A 15,747-nucleotide genomic window follows, 5' to 3' on the forward strand; every position below is an offset into this window, starting at 1 on the left:
GAGAAGGAATTAAATTTAGTTGACAAAAGGGATTTTACAGATCATTTTGTCCAGACCCGGAAATATAGGATTTATGTTTAAGAGACCAAAAAAATTTCAGAGAGCGATTCGTGGTGATCCTTTGGAGGCCGAACAATTGAATAAAGAAGTGTTCGGTTTGATGGGATTATTTTTCTAGAGAAGCAGATTTTTCGCCTTGCATAAAATTACGCAATAGGAGATCGTCTGAATAAAAAATATTTCCCAAGGAGGCATTTTTCTGGGGAATGAATCTAGCAAAAAAAAAATATGTCCTGGACGGATCCCGGGAATTTAAAAAAAATTTCTTACCTTCCTTCGTTCCATTTCTCTTCCGGAGGGTATTAACTGAAACTTTGATCTTCTTCGCCGTTACGAACATGTTCCATCCCTCCATCGCGCTTGAATTTTAAAGGTATCTCCCCCCAGTCGTGTGTTACCTTAATACTTAATACAGAGTGTCAAACTGCGCGCTGTCTCCAAAACTCAAGTAGCGAGATGAAAAAATAAGGGGAGCAAGCTTGAATGTTACAGATTATCTCATGGCCAATTATGTTTGAGGTCTCATTAGTTTGCGTGAAGAGTTCATATACCTGAAGAATAAGTTTCCCACCCAAAAGCCGAAAATAATTTCCTCCCAAACAAAGTTTAGGAGAATACAAAAAAATTAATATAAATATGGAATCATTCAAAAAACATTACAAGTTGGGCAATAATGAAAAACAATGCATTAGCAAACTTCTAAACAAAGTAGTATTCCAGAAGGGGCAAGTCGTAGGAGAAACCAAGAAAGTGGTTTTGTTAAACATTTAAAATTTCATAATTCATGAACAGATTTGCAAGAGTCTATGGAGAGGGCATTTATTACCCCCTAAGATAGTATGGTTGTATTCCCGAAAGGGGCATAATGACTGGAGTCCAACTTACATAATCCATATTACTAGGAAGCCCAAGAAGGGAAGGCAAGGGTTATATTGGAGATAACCACCCACAGTTAATTAGTGGTTGGCACAGATATGATGGAAAAAAACTGCAAAAGAAAAAATTTTGTAGAAAAAGTAACTTGAACCTAAAGCTATTTAAAGTATGCCAGCTTTATTATAAATCCCGATATTGTGTAAATTTTCCCCAACTAGCTGGCCTATTAAAGCTGAATAGAAATAATGTTATGCAATGATAAGTAAATACAAGCATCTCAGATTTTTTAAAACTTGTATTTTTCTTTATAAAACTAACTAGCACAATAAGCTTGTTGTTTATAAAAAAATTTATGTGTTATCTTTTAGTGGTCTAGTAATCTCTAATATATTTAAGGGAAAATAATATGTTTTCACCATTTTTTTGTATCACTTCTTTTGGTATATAAATAATACTACAATCCCTTATCTCGCAAAAAACGGTCGTAAAAGACCTAGATAGATGTCCCCCCATAAGCGCAGAATTGTTTAAGTAGTTACTCTTCAATATTAACTCTGTTGTTGACTTTTGATGATCTTTTACTAGGATCGACCCGTCTCTGGCGGTATTTGAGATGCCTAATTATTATATAGAGATATGAACATCCATGAACATGCGCAAAAAAAAAAAGAACTTATATTTTAGAGTCTCAAAGCGGAGAGCCAACAAAAAAATAATAAATACAAGTATCCAAAGACTCATTCAATGTGATTCTCTACAATTCATTCTGGGCGTGCAATAAATAACAATTTAAATTTCAGAGATTCGGACCAATTGTATTAAATTAACACAGTATTATCACTCCAAAAAACTAGTATGTCATATAACTTTTATTGTAAAAGCACTTAGTCATATGACCCTCAAATTGGTTTAGGATTTATTAATAAACTCATTTCAAGACTCCAGATAGATTAATTTAATGCATTCTTTTCAGAATTAAAAAAAGACTTAGCTGCACAATATGTAAGTCTAACCTCAAGGAAATGGAGTTAAAGTGGAGCCCTTTCTAACCGTCCTCTCAGAACAAAAAAGTAACAGATTACTAAAGTGGAGAGAGATAATGGCCGGTATTAGAAAAAAATTAAGTCATACAAGTCAAATACGGTAAATTCATACTATATTGATGATTTCTTAAGCCAAAACAAGAACATTGTCTAAGTTAAAAATAATAAAAATACAATTCGTATATCCCAATAAATAGAATAAGAACAGTGTGAGCATTCAAATAAATACTAATATACATATAAGGGGATTGCAAAAATAATAAAGAGAAAGGTAAGAAAAATAGACTCTATGTCGTTTATACTCACTGAATCACATATTATAATAAATAATGGAAATTGATAATAGGATGGTCGCGGTATTAATTAGGGTACATGCTTCCCAAATAGAGGCGTGATTGGATGAGAAGAAAGTAAAGTTGTGGGCTTATTTTGGACTGCTCAATCCGTTATAAAGTGACACACCATAAAAATAGTGTTCTACTTAGAGTTTGGATAGATAATATTCTAATAGTAAGACATCAATTGAAATTAAGGCGCAAAAATTAGAATGAGTACAGATATGTTATTTGTAGGCAAAATATACACTATGATATAATGAATAATTAGAATGAGCGGATTTTTCATAAACTAATGACTTTTCTAATAAGTTGTATAAAGATTTATAGAGCGCTACTTAATTTGGTGATTCAGCTCAAGAGCTGTACCAATTAAATAACAGGGGTATAGCCAAGAAAAAGAAATCTTTTATAAAAAAACCGTTTGGATTCCCACTTCATATGTGGAGACGCCCACCAGATCACCCTCCTTCCTACATCCGGACCCACCACCACCCAGAATAACCCATAATTTCTGTTTGCTCTAGAGAATTGATGGAAACTATTTTAGATGATAGGTTGTAAGCCAAGCCGCCCATTCAGACTGTTGTTGGGATAATGAGAATAGATATAATAAATTGTATCCACAAATAAGATTAAGTAAAACCAGATTTCTTTGGATGAATGGCACCCCAATGTTGAATCAAAAGCAAGGAAGTAATCTCTCATCTATTAGTAAGCACCAGTAACAACCTCCATAGTATAAAATGTAAATAACCCCACAAATAAGAATGTGATGAAATATGTTATTACGAAATTAGAAAAAATATATCTAAATAATTGAATAAGAAGCCTAGTAGCTGTAAGTATTGATAGTGACAGAGTAGATTTTATGTATAGCTGAAATAGAAGTCTTTATAAAGGAAAGCCTAAGCACACCCCTCCGCTCTATTGGTGGTGAAAAGGAAGGATTGAAGTATGGAGAGGAGTTTGGAACGACACAACCCATTCTTCACACATTTTATGCTTCATATAGCTAATTCTAATCTTACACCCCATAGATCACTTTAATTAGCTAATATGTTGTCACTACTCTACTTATTCACATCACTATTCTTACCAAAAAAAATATTATTCCTTACTCTCGAGCGGTCGTGCTCCCTCTATAATGAGAGAGATAAAATTTTTATTTAGTTAAGATATAAAATAATTAATTATAATTCTATCAACATATAAATTTTGTGTTTTTTTAATAATTTTAGTAAATCTTTCACTCATTTCTCTTTTATAAACAAGGAGGTGGGATAATGCCCACACTATTCGTTTTTCAAAAAATTCTCTCAAGTAGGAGAAACTGCCCAGATCTCAGCATAAATAATGAATCCTCTCTCTACTAAGGCTTAGCATAGTCTATTTCAAAATTCAATATTGGTGGCTTACCCACTTTTACAAATATTGTGAAGAACTCTATCCGATGTTGGGTATATATCTAATAATTTTTTTTTATTCACATGGTTTAAATAGAGTGGTTAATGATGTCAATAACAAAATCAAAAAAATCCACTAATGTCCGACTGCATTCATAAGTATGAGAGGGTACCTTTTAATAATCATATATTGATGACAAATTTAGAATAATTTCAAACACTTGGCAACAAAGAGGCATAATAAAAACATAATAAAAAACCACTACTAAAATAATCTATTTATCAATGTACTTCGCTATATGGGACAAAGATACTTCAACAACAAGACTTTCAAATCCTCTCCCTATCAAATGTAATATATCATACCCCCTAAACTAGACCTATTCTAATCCATATTTCCCTAAATATGCAATAACTCATTTGATCATTCATTTTTTTACATTATAAATTTGCCACGTAAAATTTCGTTCCAGTTCCTTATACATTACATAATGGGACTATTCCTTATCTTCTGGAGTAGAGTAGTGTGAAATAAATTTTATCAACGTATATTGGATAGTTCCCAAGAATATCTGGTCCATGTGTATTAGTTCATTCTGAATATAAAGATTATCTTTCTGTATTTGGCTCTCCATATAAACTGCCATAAATATTACAATGCGTTAACTAACAACAAAAAAGTGACCAAAATTCATGCATAGTAAATGGCCAGGTTCTAATTCATAGAAAATAAAAGGAAAAATAATATATGTTTTTTACTTACGCTGAAGGTCTCCTCATGGCGTCCAATCATCGCTTTAAACACCCTCAAATATGTTAGATGCCAAATACCAAAACCTCCTGATACATATAGAAGTACTGCCCGATGCCTTATAGTGTGTTATTCTTTTTAAAATTTTCCAAAATCTCGTGGAAGAGGCAAGGATAGTATTCCTATCGTCTAAACAGCACTCTCTCTTTCTTTCCAACCATAATTTTATGCTTTCTCCATCCTTTCCGGAGACTAATCCGAACACGTCTGGAAGCTAATGGAGCAAAAGACTTCACGGAGACACGTGCCCTGTCTGATGCTCCAAACCAGAACACTCCGCGTGAGGTGGGTACGGTGATGGAACTCGGATGTAGAGATACCATTCAGGGACGAACTGATCAATAGTTCACACCTACGTAGAAAACCACTTAATAGAGAGATGGCAGATGGGATTGCATGGGTGGGCTTAACCTTAACGTAGGACGGTGACTGAATTTTCAGAGGTTCAAGGTGTTAGGTTTTTGAAGTCAGTGAGGAGCGGATATTTATGAGTTGAGACTGTAGCAGAATTTTTGGCACAACTATATTATGAGGAGAGAGTGATCAGCGTCGGAGTAGCTGTGAATTTCAAAGGTGTCGAGTGCTAGATTAAATTAGATTACCGTATCAAGAAGGTTGTGAGAGTAATGATCATATGAGACTCGGTATAGCCAACGTCGGAGGAGGACGGCGACACTTGGGCAGTCTAAACACTCTATCATTACGAAGGTAATTGGAGGTTCATTGGATTGATACGGCTGGCTTTAACGGAGAAGGGTCGGAAGATCGGTGAAGATAAATGAAAGATGCCATCTTTGAACGGGTAAGGATGGTCTGGCCTATGGATGCTACAAGGAGTGAGACATGGTAGTTTTGCAGCAATTAGCGGGTCATGACAGGAGAAACTGCCGCAGGAACTGTGTTGGAAAGGGAAGGCATGGCATGGTACCTACATGGCGGAGACATGAGGCACGCTTTATTCGAAGCTGGAGCAGTTCAAGGATTGTTGTCTAGAGCGTTTCAGAAACCAGCAGCGGAGGAAATTTCATACTGTGTTTGACAGTAACAAGAAGATAGCACCCAAATTATTTCATAAGAACTAATGATAGCATTTCGCAATGCAAACTACAAACTACATTGTGTACAATATGTTACCTCTCAAACAGCACCAAAGGATGGCATTTCCTCTTAATAATCTCTGCACATCGTCTCTCATGCACGTACCAGTAGTGACCAATAAAGCATCACACATTATCAGAGTCATGCTGACTCATATACTGCAGATAGTATTTCATGAGAACTAGCGACTGTATAACAGCCATTTCTTTTATTTAAACTCTAGATAAATGACAAAGTAACAAAACTAACATTCTATACCAAGCATTTTGAACATACGTTGATATCTCTTCCAAAGTGCAGGATGTGTGACAGTTGAGAGTTCTAGGGTGCGGCTTGGTCACAAACATGTGGTTTATAATCAACAGTCTCGAATATCTTACGAGCATTTCTCTTGAGCTGAACACAACAGAGGGACATAGCATGTATATTCGCGGAACGGTTTGGAGTACCTACGCTAGCAGGGTGTTGGATCGCTCTTCATTCGATATCATGCTCTGAGGGGTACCCATCAATGAAGTGAGTTGCAGATCCAAAAATCAGCAGCCGTTTAGGTAGTGATGAATACGTACTGACACTGGGGTGAGGCCAATTGAGTTGGCACAGTTGGTCAGAGGGACCAGAAGCAATGCATGAGAGGAACTCGAGAAGCAGCTCTGGCTCGATTTCCCCATCAGTGATGACGGAACCACGTTTTAGTAGCTTCACAAGGGAGTCTGCAACCGGGGTACACGAGATTAGTTCACAAAGGAGACTAGAGGAGGAGGCTGAGGATAAACTTTTAAAAAAGTATATAATGGCAATTAAGGAGATCGCCAGAATGCAAGAAATGGGCACTAATAGGGATATAGTAGCTTAGATTGTGAGAGGATGAGTAACATGCCGCGGAACATAGGTGATCAAGGACCGACTCTTCAGGTTACATCCTTATCTCTGCGGAAGACGAGGCAAAGTGACGTGAAGATGGTAGGAGGTGGTGACAGGTCGAAGTGAGGCAAGAGGAGTTGCACTGATGCAGGCTCGTCTCTCTGAAACTCACGTAATTATGGGATTCTCTTTCGAGGAATGCCACCTATGAAAGTGGACAAGGAGGTGAATAGGTGAGACTCACCGGATGGGCGTGTATTATCTGATAGATAGTGTTCGCTCCACAATTCTATTTCCACCCAGCGTGGTGGAGTGTGGAATGAATTAGTGCATACAGGAGGCAAAATTTCAGATAATGGCTGATTGCTACTGGACACTAGAAGGTAAGAAACTGGTGTTAGAGGAGTGTTTATAAAAGGAGTTGGTGGCAATTTACCATACCAGGGAATAGACGGGTCAGGGAGCAATTTTTACTTTTTAACATTGGGAGATCTGAATGGATTTTGGGAAGTTGAAAGTGAGCTGCTAGTCTATTGGGAGAGACCACAGTGTGCACTGGGGGGAAAGCTAGAAGGATGGGAAACTAATAATGGGGAAGAAGAATGAGGTAGATTAACGAGAGGAGATGAATACGGCATCCTGTCTAGGACCGGTGGTGTACTCTCAAGTCCATTGATCAAGGGACACCTAACCATTCAGGAGGTTTTCGGGGGTGGAATATTACTACTTCGGAGAGAAGCCTCAACAGATATAGGAGAAAAGTCATGTGGGAATGGAAGGGGAATGACAATACCTCTTTGTGAAATAGTTGACAATCCGATAAAACATACAGCAGTTCAGACAGGTCTTCTTCACACCGTCCACAAGGTATTAGGACCACCCACAAGAGGGAATGCTGAGCACGCCATTTAACTGAAGAAGGGAGACACGTCAATCCCAGCGTTCGCGTTGACCGCTCACCCACCAGCATCCAAAAGGATGAGAAAGAGGGCTGATGGGATGATGTTGGGGCAACGGAATCATAAGCCAAGTGTAAGCCTTTATTCTAGCCAAGTCCTCTGAGTCAAGAAGACGATGGAGATGCGAGATTCTGTGTGGATAACATAGTAATGAGTAACACTGTACCAGCAAGTCCTCTATATTCCGTCGTGATGACTTTGATGAACTATTGGGTCAGTGCGTGTTTTCCAAGTCAACTTAAATCGGATACCACCAGATCATGAATGAAGGAGGCGGATGTCCAAGGACGCTTCAGGACACATGAAGGGCATTATGAATTACGTGAATGCCCTATTGGTTTAGCCACAAAACGCTCCTGCGACAATTCAGCTCTGAATGAACAGGGTCTTCTGCGCTCATGTACACTCAGAGAAGTTTGCTACTTGATAATTCTTGATGAACATATTGGATAGCTCACAGCAAAACTGAGGGGGAACCTTAGAACACTATATGAAGGGCGGTTTACTCGAGAAGTATATAGTTGCGCGGAACCCATGAACATCAGTTTACAATAAGCCCCAATTTGAAGAAAGTGAGACAGTTGACCTGAAAGACAATAAGAGGCCAGCTTTGCCCAGACCAGTGTAGAGTACTTGGGGCACGTGGTGTCCCAAGAAGGAGTAGCAGCGGATCAGAATAAAATAGAAGCAATGCAGAAGTGGCCCATGCCTAGGAACCTAAAGGAGTTAAGGGGGTTCTTAGGGTTGACTGGATACTACAGGAGATTTGTGAAGGGATATAGTGCTATCGCATGGCCATTGACGGAGCAACTGAAGAAGGATGGTTTTTCTTGGGGTGAAGCAGCAACGCAGGCATTTGAGAAATTGAAGGTAGCCATGACTACAGTTCTAGTGTTAGCACTTCCTGATTTTAGCCAAGTCTTTGTGGTGGAGACAGATGCTTCCGGGTATGGGCTGGGGGCAGTGTTGATGCAGAACCACCAGCCAATAGCCTACTTCAGTCAAGTACTGTCAGCCAGGGCCAGATTGAAGTCAGTATATGAGAGGGAGCTAATGGCCATCGTTTTGGCTATACAGAAATGGCGGCCGTACCTTTTGGGAAGACATTTCATTGTAAGGACTGATCAAAGAAGTTTGAAATACTTGTTAGAACAAAGGATGGTGACTGAGGAGCATCAGAGGTGGTTATCCAAACTATTAGGTTATGATTTCGAGATCCAATACAAGCCGGGGTTGGAGAACAAGGCAGCCGACGCTCTATCCAGATGTGTGGGGGAACTCCAGGAGCTAGCTCTGTCAGTACCATTGATGGTTGACTGGGGGGCCATCAAGGAAGAAAGCAAGCTAGATGAAGAATTGGGGAAGATCAGGGAGGACCTACAGAAAGACAAAAGTAGCCATCCGGGCTACTGCATTGAGGGGGAGAGACTATTGTATCAAGGGAGGTTTGTGATGCCACGAACTTCTGTACATATCCCCCACCTGTTACAGGAGTTCCATGGCAGTGCAGTTGGAGGCCATTCAGGAGTCCAGAAGACATATAGGAGGCTAGCAGCGGAGCTCTATTGGAAGGGCATGCATAAAGATGTGGAAGAGCTGGTGGCAAGGTGTGAGGTGTGCCAAAGAAATAAGTATATGGCGATGGCACCAGGAGGGCTACTCCAACCCTTGGAACTTCCAAACAAAGTTTGGGAGGAAGTGTCCATGGACTTCATTGACGGCCTACCTCGTTCAGAGGGATTCACAGTCATTTTGGTAGTGGTGGACCGCCTCAGTAAGTATGCCCATTTCGTCCTCCTGCGACACCCGTACACAGCGGTCTCAGTGGCAGCAGCATTTATTAGAGAAGTGGTGCGATTACACGGATTCCCTGCTTCCATTGTGTCAGATAGAGATAGAGTTTTCCTTAGTCAGTTCTGGAAGGAACTCTTCCGAATGCAGGGCACTATTCTCAAAAGGAGTACCGCCTACCATCCACAGACAAGACGGACAGACAGAGGTGGTAAATCAGAGCTTGGAAACCTATTTGAGGTGTTTCGCTTCTGAAACACCACGTAAGTGGGCCAAATGGTTACCTTGGGCAGAATACTGGTATAATACGTCGTATCACTCAGCATCCCAAATGACCCCTTTCAAGGTACTTTATGGAAGAGACCCCCCACCGTTAGTGCATTATGGAAAGGGAAACACACCGATCTTTTCAGTTGAGCAGTACTTAGAAGAAAGAGATCAGGTGCTGGAGGAGTTAATGAAGCAATTGGAAAGGGCACAACAAATCATGAAGAAGCGAGCAGATACACACAGGAGAGACATACAATTTGAAGTGGGAGAGAAGGTATTTCTGAAGCTAAGACCCTACAGGCAGAGATCAGTGACAAACAGGAGAAATGAGAAATTGGCCCCGAGGTATTTTGGTCCCTATGAGGTCACTGGGAGGATTGGAGCGGTAGCGTATTGTCTGAAGTTAGCACCGTTCGCCACCATACACCCGGTGTTCCATGTGTCACAGTTGAGGAGAGCGCTTGGGGAGCATGTAGCCAGTCCCGAGCTACCAGTATTGACAGAAGACTTGGAGGTGATAATGGAACCCATGTAGCTGGAAAAAGTAATAGTTAATAAAACAGGAACCAAGGAAGTGTTAATCAAATGGAAAGATCTTCCCGACTACGAGGCTACCTGGGAGCCCTATGAGATGGTGAAGCAGCAGTTTCCAGACTTTCACCTTGAGGACAAGGTGAATCTTTGGGAGGGGAGTAATGTTACGATTGGACCGGTCCCCACTAGACTGATCCGATACTATGCCAGGCGGAAAACAAAAAAAGGGGCGGAACTTCCCTGTGGACCCCACATTGGCTCAAATTGAATTTGGGAGGGAGATTTTTGAATGAGGGGCTGTTTTAGGAAGTCCATTATTGTCCTTTATGAGGAATTTGTATAATTAGGAGATTTGGGGGGAATTTGAGGCATCTTGAATTTGAATCAGAAGTTTGAGGTCTCTTGGTGTTCTTGGGCTCTAGGGTTTGCTAGAGACTTGTGGAGAGTTGTTCTTCCTCTCGAATCGAAGAACGTTGTATCTTTCTTTGTTTTGCTTTTATTGCGAGTGAAATACAAGTCGTTTCTTAAGTTTTCTCTCAGATTTCCCTGTTTTTCCTGCTGATTTCTGCTGTGGACAGCAGTTTGCTGCTGTATTTTCACTGGTTTGGTTAGGAATACTTGAGAACTCAAGTACTTCCTATCAGTATGCCATGAAAAAGCCTTCTCATTACTCCAAAAGGCACTTTCCTACGTCAATGGGCATGAATGGGCAGCAAAGAAACCACCAAGGTTGTTCACATGATTGCAGAGGCCACGAGTATTGCAGGGTGCTAAGGAGTCCTTAAATCTCTCATTGAGAGTATATGTGATAGGATGAAGTCAATGTGTGTAATCAAGAATGATTTCTTATATTTTTTATATTAATATGGCTTGCATCTTTTGATATTAATGAAAGAAAATTCTTGTTCGCATGTGATTTGTTTACATTTTATAATTTATTGTGAGAAAACAACATGATGACCTATATATAATGTCGGAGAGGTAGACAGGTCGCAGGTATCACTGAGATATTGTCAACCTATAGTCGATAATCCCAAGGTTAACTCGAAGTCTATTTGGGTAAGAGGATGAGGACTTGATTGTGGCACAATTCCTGAGTTATTTATATTCAACCTAAGAGAAATATGGTTTCATGAAATTTTTCCTAGGAAATTAAAATACTAAAATAAAACTTTTATCTAATTTTAATTCAAAATTTATCTCTTAGCTAGAATTGGATGGCTTTTGTGGTGCTTCGAGGCACATCACATCAATTTGATGGGCAACAAGTGTGATGTTTCATTCTTCGAGGTTTTCACATTTATTTTTTGATATCAGCACTTCTTATTTAATGTTTGTGGGCTAATTACTTTGTTTCTTTCTTCATGCTTTCGAACTATTGAGCTTGGTATGAGATCTTCCCTTGATGCAAAATCCATCTTTCTTCCGACTTCATTGTGTACTGGTTATTGCTGGGAATATTGAGGTCAATAAAAATATTGAGGAAAGATTCAAGAGAAGCTTTTAATGACATCGTTCATTAATTATTATGCTAGTGTGACTTCCTAGCGTTCGTGTATAATACTTCGACGTGGAAAGGCTATGTGAGCAATATCTCTCGATAGCTTTGGGATCCAAATCCTAAGCAAAGACAAGAGGCAAAATTTGGACTATTGCTCTAAGGAGGTACGCCTCTTCAATTAGCCTTTTGAGATTGGTTGAATCTCCCCTTTGGCAAATAGATCATTAATGCCCTAAGGATCTTCCACATGCCCGTACAACTCAGTTCAAACTTTCCTTTTAATTCGGCTAATCTAACAATCTCTAATAATAAGCATCACTTAAATTCCATTTGATCCAAAAATTTGCATGATTCATCTACAAAAGGGGTTAGGGGAAACATGTTCAAATAGACAAGTTGAGATTGATTTAGGCAAGTTCAAGTTGAGCCAAGTTCGAGTTGAATATCTTGACCCATATAATAAAAAGGAATGGTTTAGTTTAAGCATGTTCGGGTCGGGCAAACTTTAGTCAGACCCGAACCTAACTTGTCAACCCAAATGGACACCCCTAGCCTTCTAGAGATCAAGAATTGCAATGATGTTGATGGTCTTCCTCAATGGCACTTCTTATCATCAAGAATTGTAATATTAAATTTTCCCGCATACAATGAGGATGGTGAAGGCTTTTTACTCATCACGATAGTGGAAGAGAGAGCACATACATAGGTTCATATGAGAGAAGAAACCAAAAGTCCAATGCTCTAGAAGTATGCTTAATAAGGAAAAGGAGGAGAGAGAAAAAGAGAAAGAAGCATGCACAAGCACACAAAGATGGAGAGTGGTTTGATCAAACGACTTGAGTCAACTAAGCGTTTGCCAAGAAGATTTATTAGGCTCTTAGCATGATACACATGCCGGAACCTTACATATTTGAGCTCACCATAAGGATGGTGAGAGAAGAATTACAATATGGAATACAATAGTGGAAAGAATGCTCTTATGTCTTATGTCCAAGCTAAAGCTTATTCTTAAAAGAAGAGGATGAAAGAGAGAAGAAGAAGAGTTAAGTTGCATTTGTTTGTGGTGGTTGAGCACAGCCAATTCTTCAAGTGTGCCTTAGGTTTATATCTGTGTGCCCAAGATCTTCCATACTTAAGAGAGGAGTAGGGGTGTCAAAATCGGGTTACGGGTCAGGTTCGGGTTGAACCCAATACTGACCCCCTACTGTTTGATAAAACCCAAACCCAACCCGTTTTCACAGATGGGTCAGAAATTTCAACCCGTCAGATTTATGGGTTGACCTGACCCGACAAGAAACCGTCGACGTGCGTGCGTGGGCGACGCGACGAGCAAGCAGCTGAAGGAGATCAACGAAGAAGTCAATTTCGACCGCGTCACAAAGAGCTTCGAGGAGGGATTTGAATGTGGTCTGTGGACACATCAAGGAGGAGGCCCTCCTTAGGCCGGCACGGACGAGACTGTCGATGAGAAGATCGCGGATGCAAACAGGAAGCGAGAAGCAGCGACGGACCATTTCCTTGAGGAAATCTTGTGCCTCGCGGTGATTGCAAGCGGCACACCATGCGACGACGAGGATAGAAAAGGTGCAGCGGTCGGGGGAGACTGATCTGCGGTGAAGATATCGATGGCAAGATCGGGAAGAGAGGGGTCTGCATAGGAGGTGATAAATGGATGCAATTGCGAACAAGATCAAAGCAACATGGCTACAGAAGTTGTGGTAATTCCAAATGTGCCAGAAGCAGTGTCGGGATGATAATGGCTTCAAGTGTCATTGCTTGAGCGAGAGCCATTAATGCAAGCAAAAATTAGGGGGGGACCCTAATTTTTGTTTAACAAAATAAGACTCTACTAGGTAATAGAAAAGACACTAAAAAGAAGACAAATTGGACAAAACAAACTTTAATACTATAAAATAAAAGACTTACAAACTTGACTCAACCAAGACACCCTAAACTTGCTTCACTTATAGAAGAAGGATACATGTGTGGTGTAAACTTGCGGAGAGACGAAAGAGGTTAAAAGCCAAGACGAATGGCGGAAAGAGCTCGCAAGATTTCTTGGGGAGATGAGAAGAAGAAGTGGGCAAAGCTTGCAAGTCTGCGGCGAGCCAGAGATGGGGGAAGAGGTGATGATGACCAAGAGCGAGGAGGTCCGGAGGAGAGCGACGAAGGCGGTATGGTGGGTCTTTGGGAAAAATTGGGTTTCAACGTTGACCCAAACCCGACCCAAAAATCAAAAAAAGAGGGGAAAAAATCAGGACTCGAGCCCGACCTATTCTTAAAACGGGTTGACCCTAACCCAAAAAATTTGTGTCGAATTCGAGTCCGGTTTTTGGGTCGTGTCAATTTTTGACCTCTAGGGAGGAGTGAGAAAGAGATAGCTAGAGAGCCAGAGAGCTAGAAGAGGCTTCTTGTGCCAAATGAGGAGATATTTATACAGATGGTGCAATAGAGATTATTACTATCTCCCATGATGATTATTTGATCCCAATTAAGTTAAGTGTGCAGTGGAAGTAGTGGTTATACTTCAGTTCTATTAAACCAAACAAATGACAATAATAAATGCAATAGCACGACAAAAGAAATGCTAAATCTCGCCATTAATGCTCTGATATCTAGATGTCTTGTTGTCTTCTACATGTTTTGTATGCATATAGGAAAGTAGGCAAAAAGAGTGTCATTGGGCCCAAGGCTATGATGCATCGACACTTCTCCTCGAAGAGGCGTGCAATGTACGACACGTATCTGACACGACACGTGTCGGACACATCGAAAACATGTCCGATTAAAAAATATTAAATACAAATTGGACACGCGTGTTAAATATTTTATGAATTTTTTAAAATATAGTTTCTTTTGTTTTAAATTTTTACTTATTTAAAATATAAAAACTAAATTTCTTATTTCATATCCACAACACCAAATCAATCGCCCGCACTTAATATCACATTCATCGAATATTCTCATTTTCATTTCTCTTTGGCATGTTACAACTTTGATTACACAACAATGTCTGATGTCATCTCAATATCGATGGTTGACATCGTTACAACATCAACATTTCAAAACAATCTCCATATCAAAGTCTGACATTGTCTTTACATTGAGGCTCCATGCTAACAATTTCTACACCCACAACTTGACATCTCATCTTTGTCCAACGCCTTCTCAACATCGACAACCAACGCCCTCTCAACATCGACGAGAAATGCCCTCTTAACATTGACGTTCAACATTTACTGCATAGCATCAATGCACGACTCTTGACAATATTGTAATATCCTCTCTCGATGACTGATAAACGGCATCGACTGCCGACTCTCGACATTCTAATATTTATCATTTTAAGCACAAATTCTAGTTAAAAGACTTATTATTTCTAAATTATTTTTAAAAGTATACTTATTCAATTTTTATACACTATTTTTAAAATATAAAACTATAATACTGGGTCCAGCCCGTGTCTGTGTCCTTGTCCTATATTTTCAATAATTGACGTGTCCGTGTCATGTCGCCGTGTCCGTGTTTGTGCATCATAGGCCCAAAGTGGTCCTTAGTGAGAATGATGTGATAGCTAGGGTTGAAGATTTTCTGAGCAACAAGAGTGTATGGCCTTGGCCCTTGGGCAGGTAGTGCTATTGAGCAAATTCTGGAGAACTACTCAATGACTTTCTTGATGGCTCTCTCGAGAACTCTATCACAATGGTTGTTTATATTCAAGATCTTGAGTTGTATGCTTTCACATATAGGGATGAGATCAACTTTAAGAGGGAGTGATTTTCAAAGGCTAAAATTTCATCGACTTAAAAAAACTATAAATTTTTTTTTCTAATTCTAACTCATCCTTCATTTCCTGTATGATTTTCAAAGGCCTCAAGAAGGTAGTTGCACTATGCTGTTTATACATACAATTTTGTGCACCAGGCTTTCCATGTAGAAATGCTATTATCATAAGCATGAAAGAAAAATATTTATTTATATTAGAATCTTGCAGTACCTCTAGCAGAATTCTTCCTTGCTCATCATACGGAAATCTTCCTTGCATTAAATTACCATGAATATCAACAGCGTTATCATAATCATTATCAAAGAGGTAGACATGATCACAATTTTCAGGATAACACTTCAACTGTTGACAAGCACACCCCAGCTGTGAACTCTGTAAAAGGAAAATTAGGAGAGTAATTTATACAGAGATC

The 15,747-nt window shown here is 39.6% G+C and overlaps 1 protein-coding gene across 6 annotated transcripts in view; it reads right to left on the reverse strand.

Annotated features, from left to right (window-relative positions):
- The window catches only part of LOC110092659 (histone-lysine N-methyltransferase SUVR5), an 86,323-nt gene that overhangs the window by 16,147 nt on the left and 54,429 nt on the right, over positions 1 to 15,747 (reverse strand). For all 6 annotated transcript variants that reach the window (XR_003702397.1, XM_028699502.1, XM_020817305.2 and 3 more), the window contains one exon: positions 15,546 to 15,707. Coding sequence is in view for 5 of the 6 variants with exons in the window: in XM_028699502.1 (XP_028555335.1) it covers positions 15,546 to 15,707 (162 nt within the window). In the remaining variant the exon portion in view is untranslated. The remainder of the gene's footprint in view (positions 1 to 15,545; positions 15,708 to 15,747) is intronic.

Source organism: Dendrobium catenatum, unplaced genomic scaffold (assembly GCF_001605985.2).
Source record: "Dendrobium catenatum unplaced genomic scaffold, ASM160598v2 fragScaff_scaffold_1313, whole genome shotgun sequence".
In the NCBI taxonomy this organism is placed as follows: Eukaryota; Viridiplantae; Streptophyta; class Magnoliopsida; order Asparagales; family Orchidaceae; genus Dendrobium; species Dendrobium catenatum.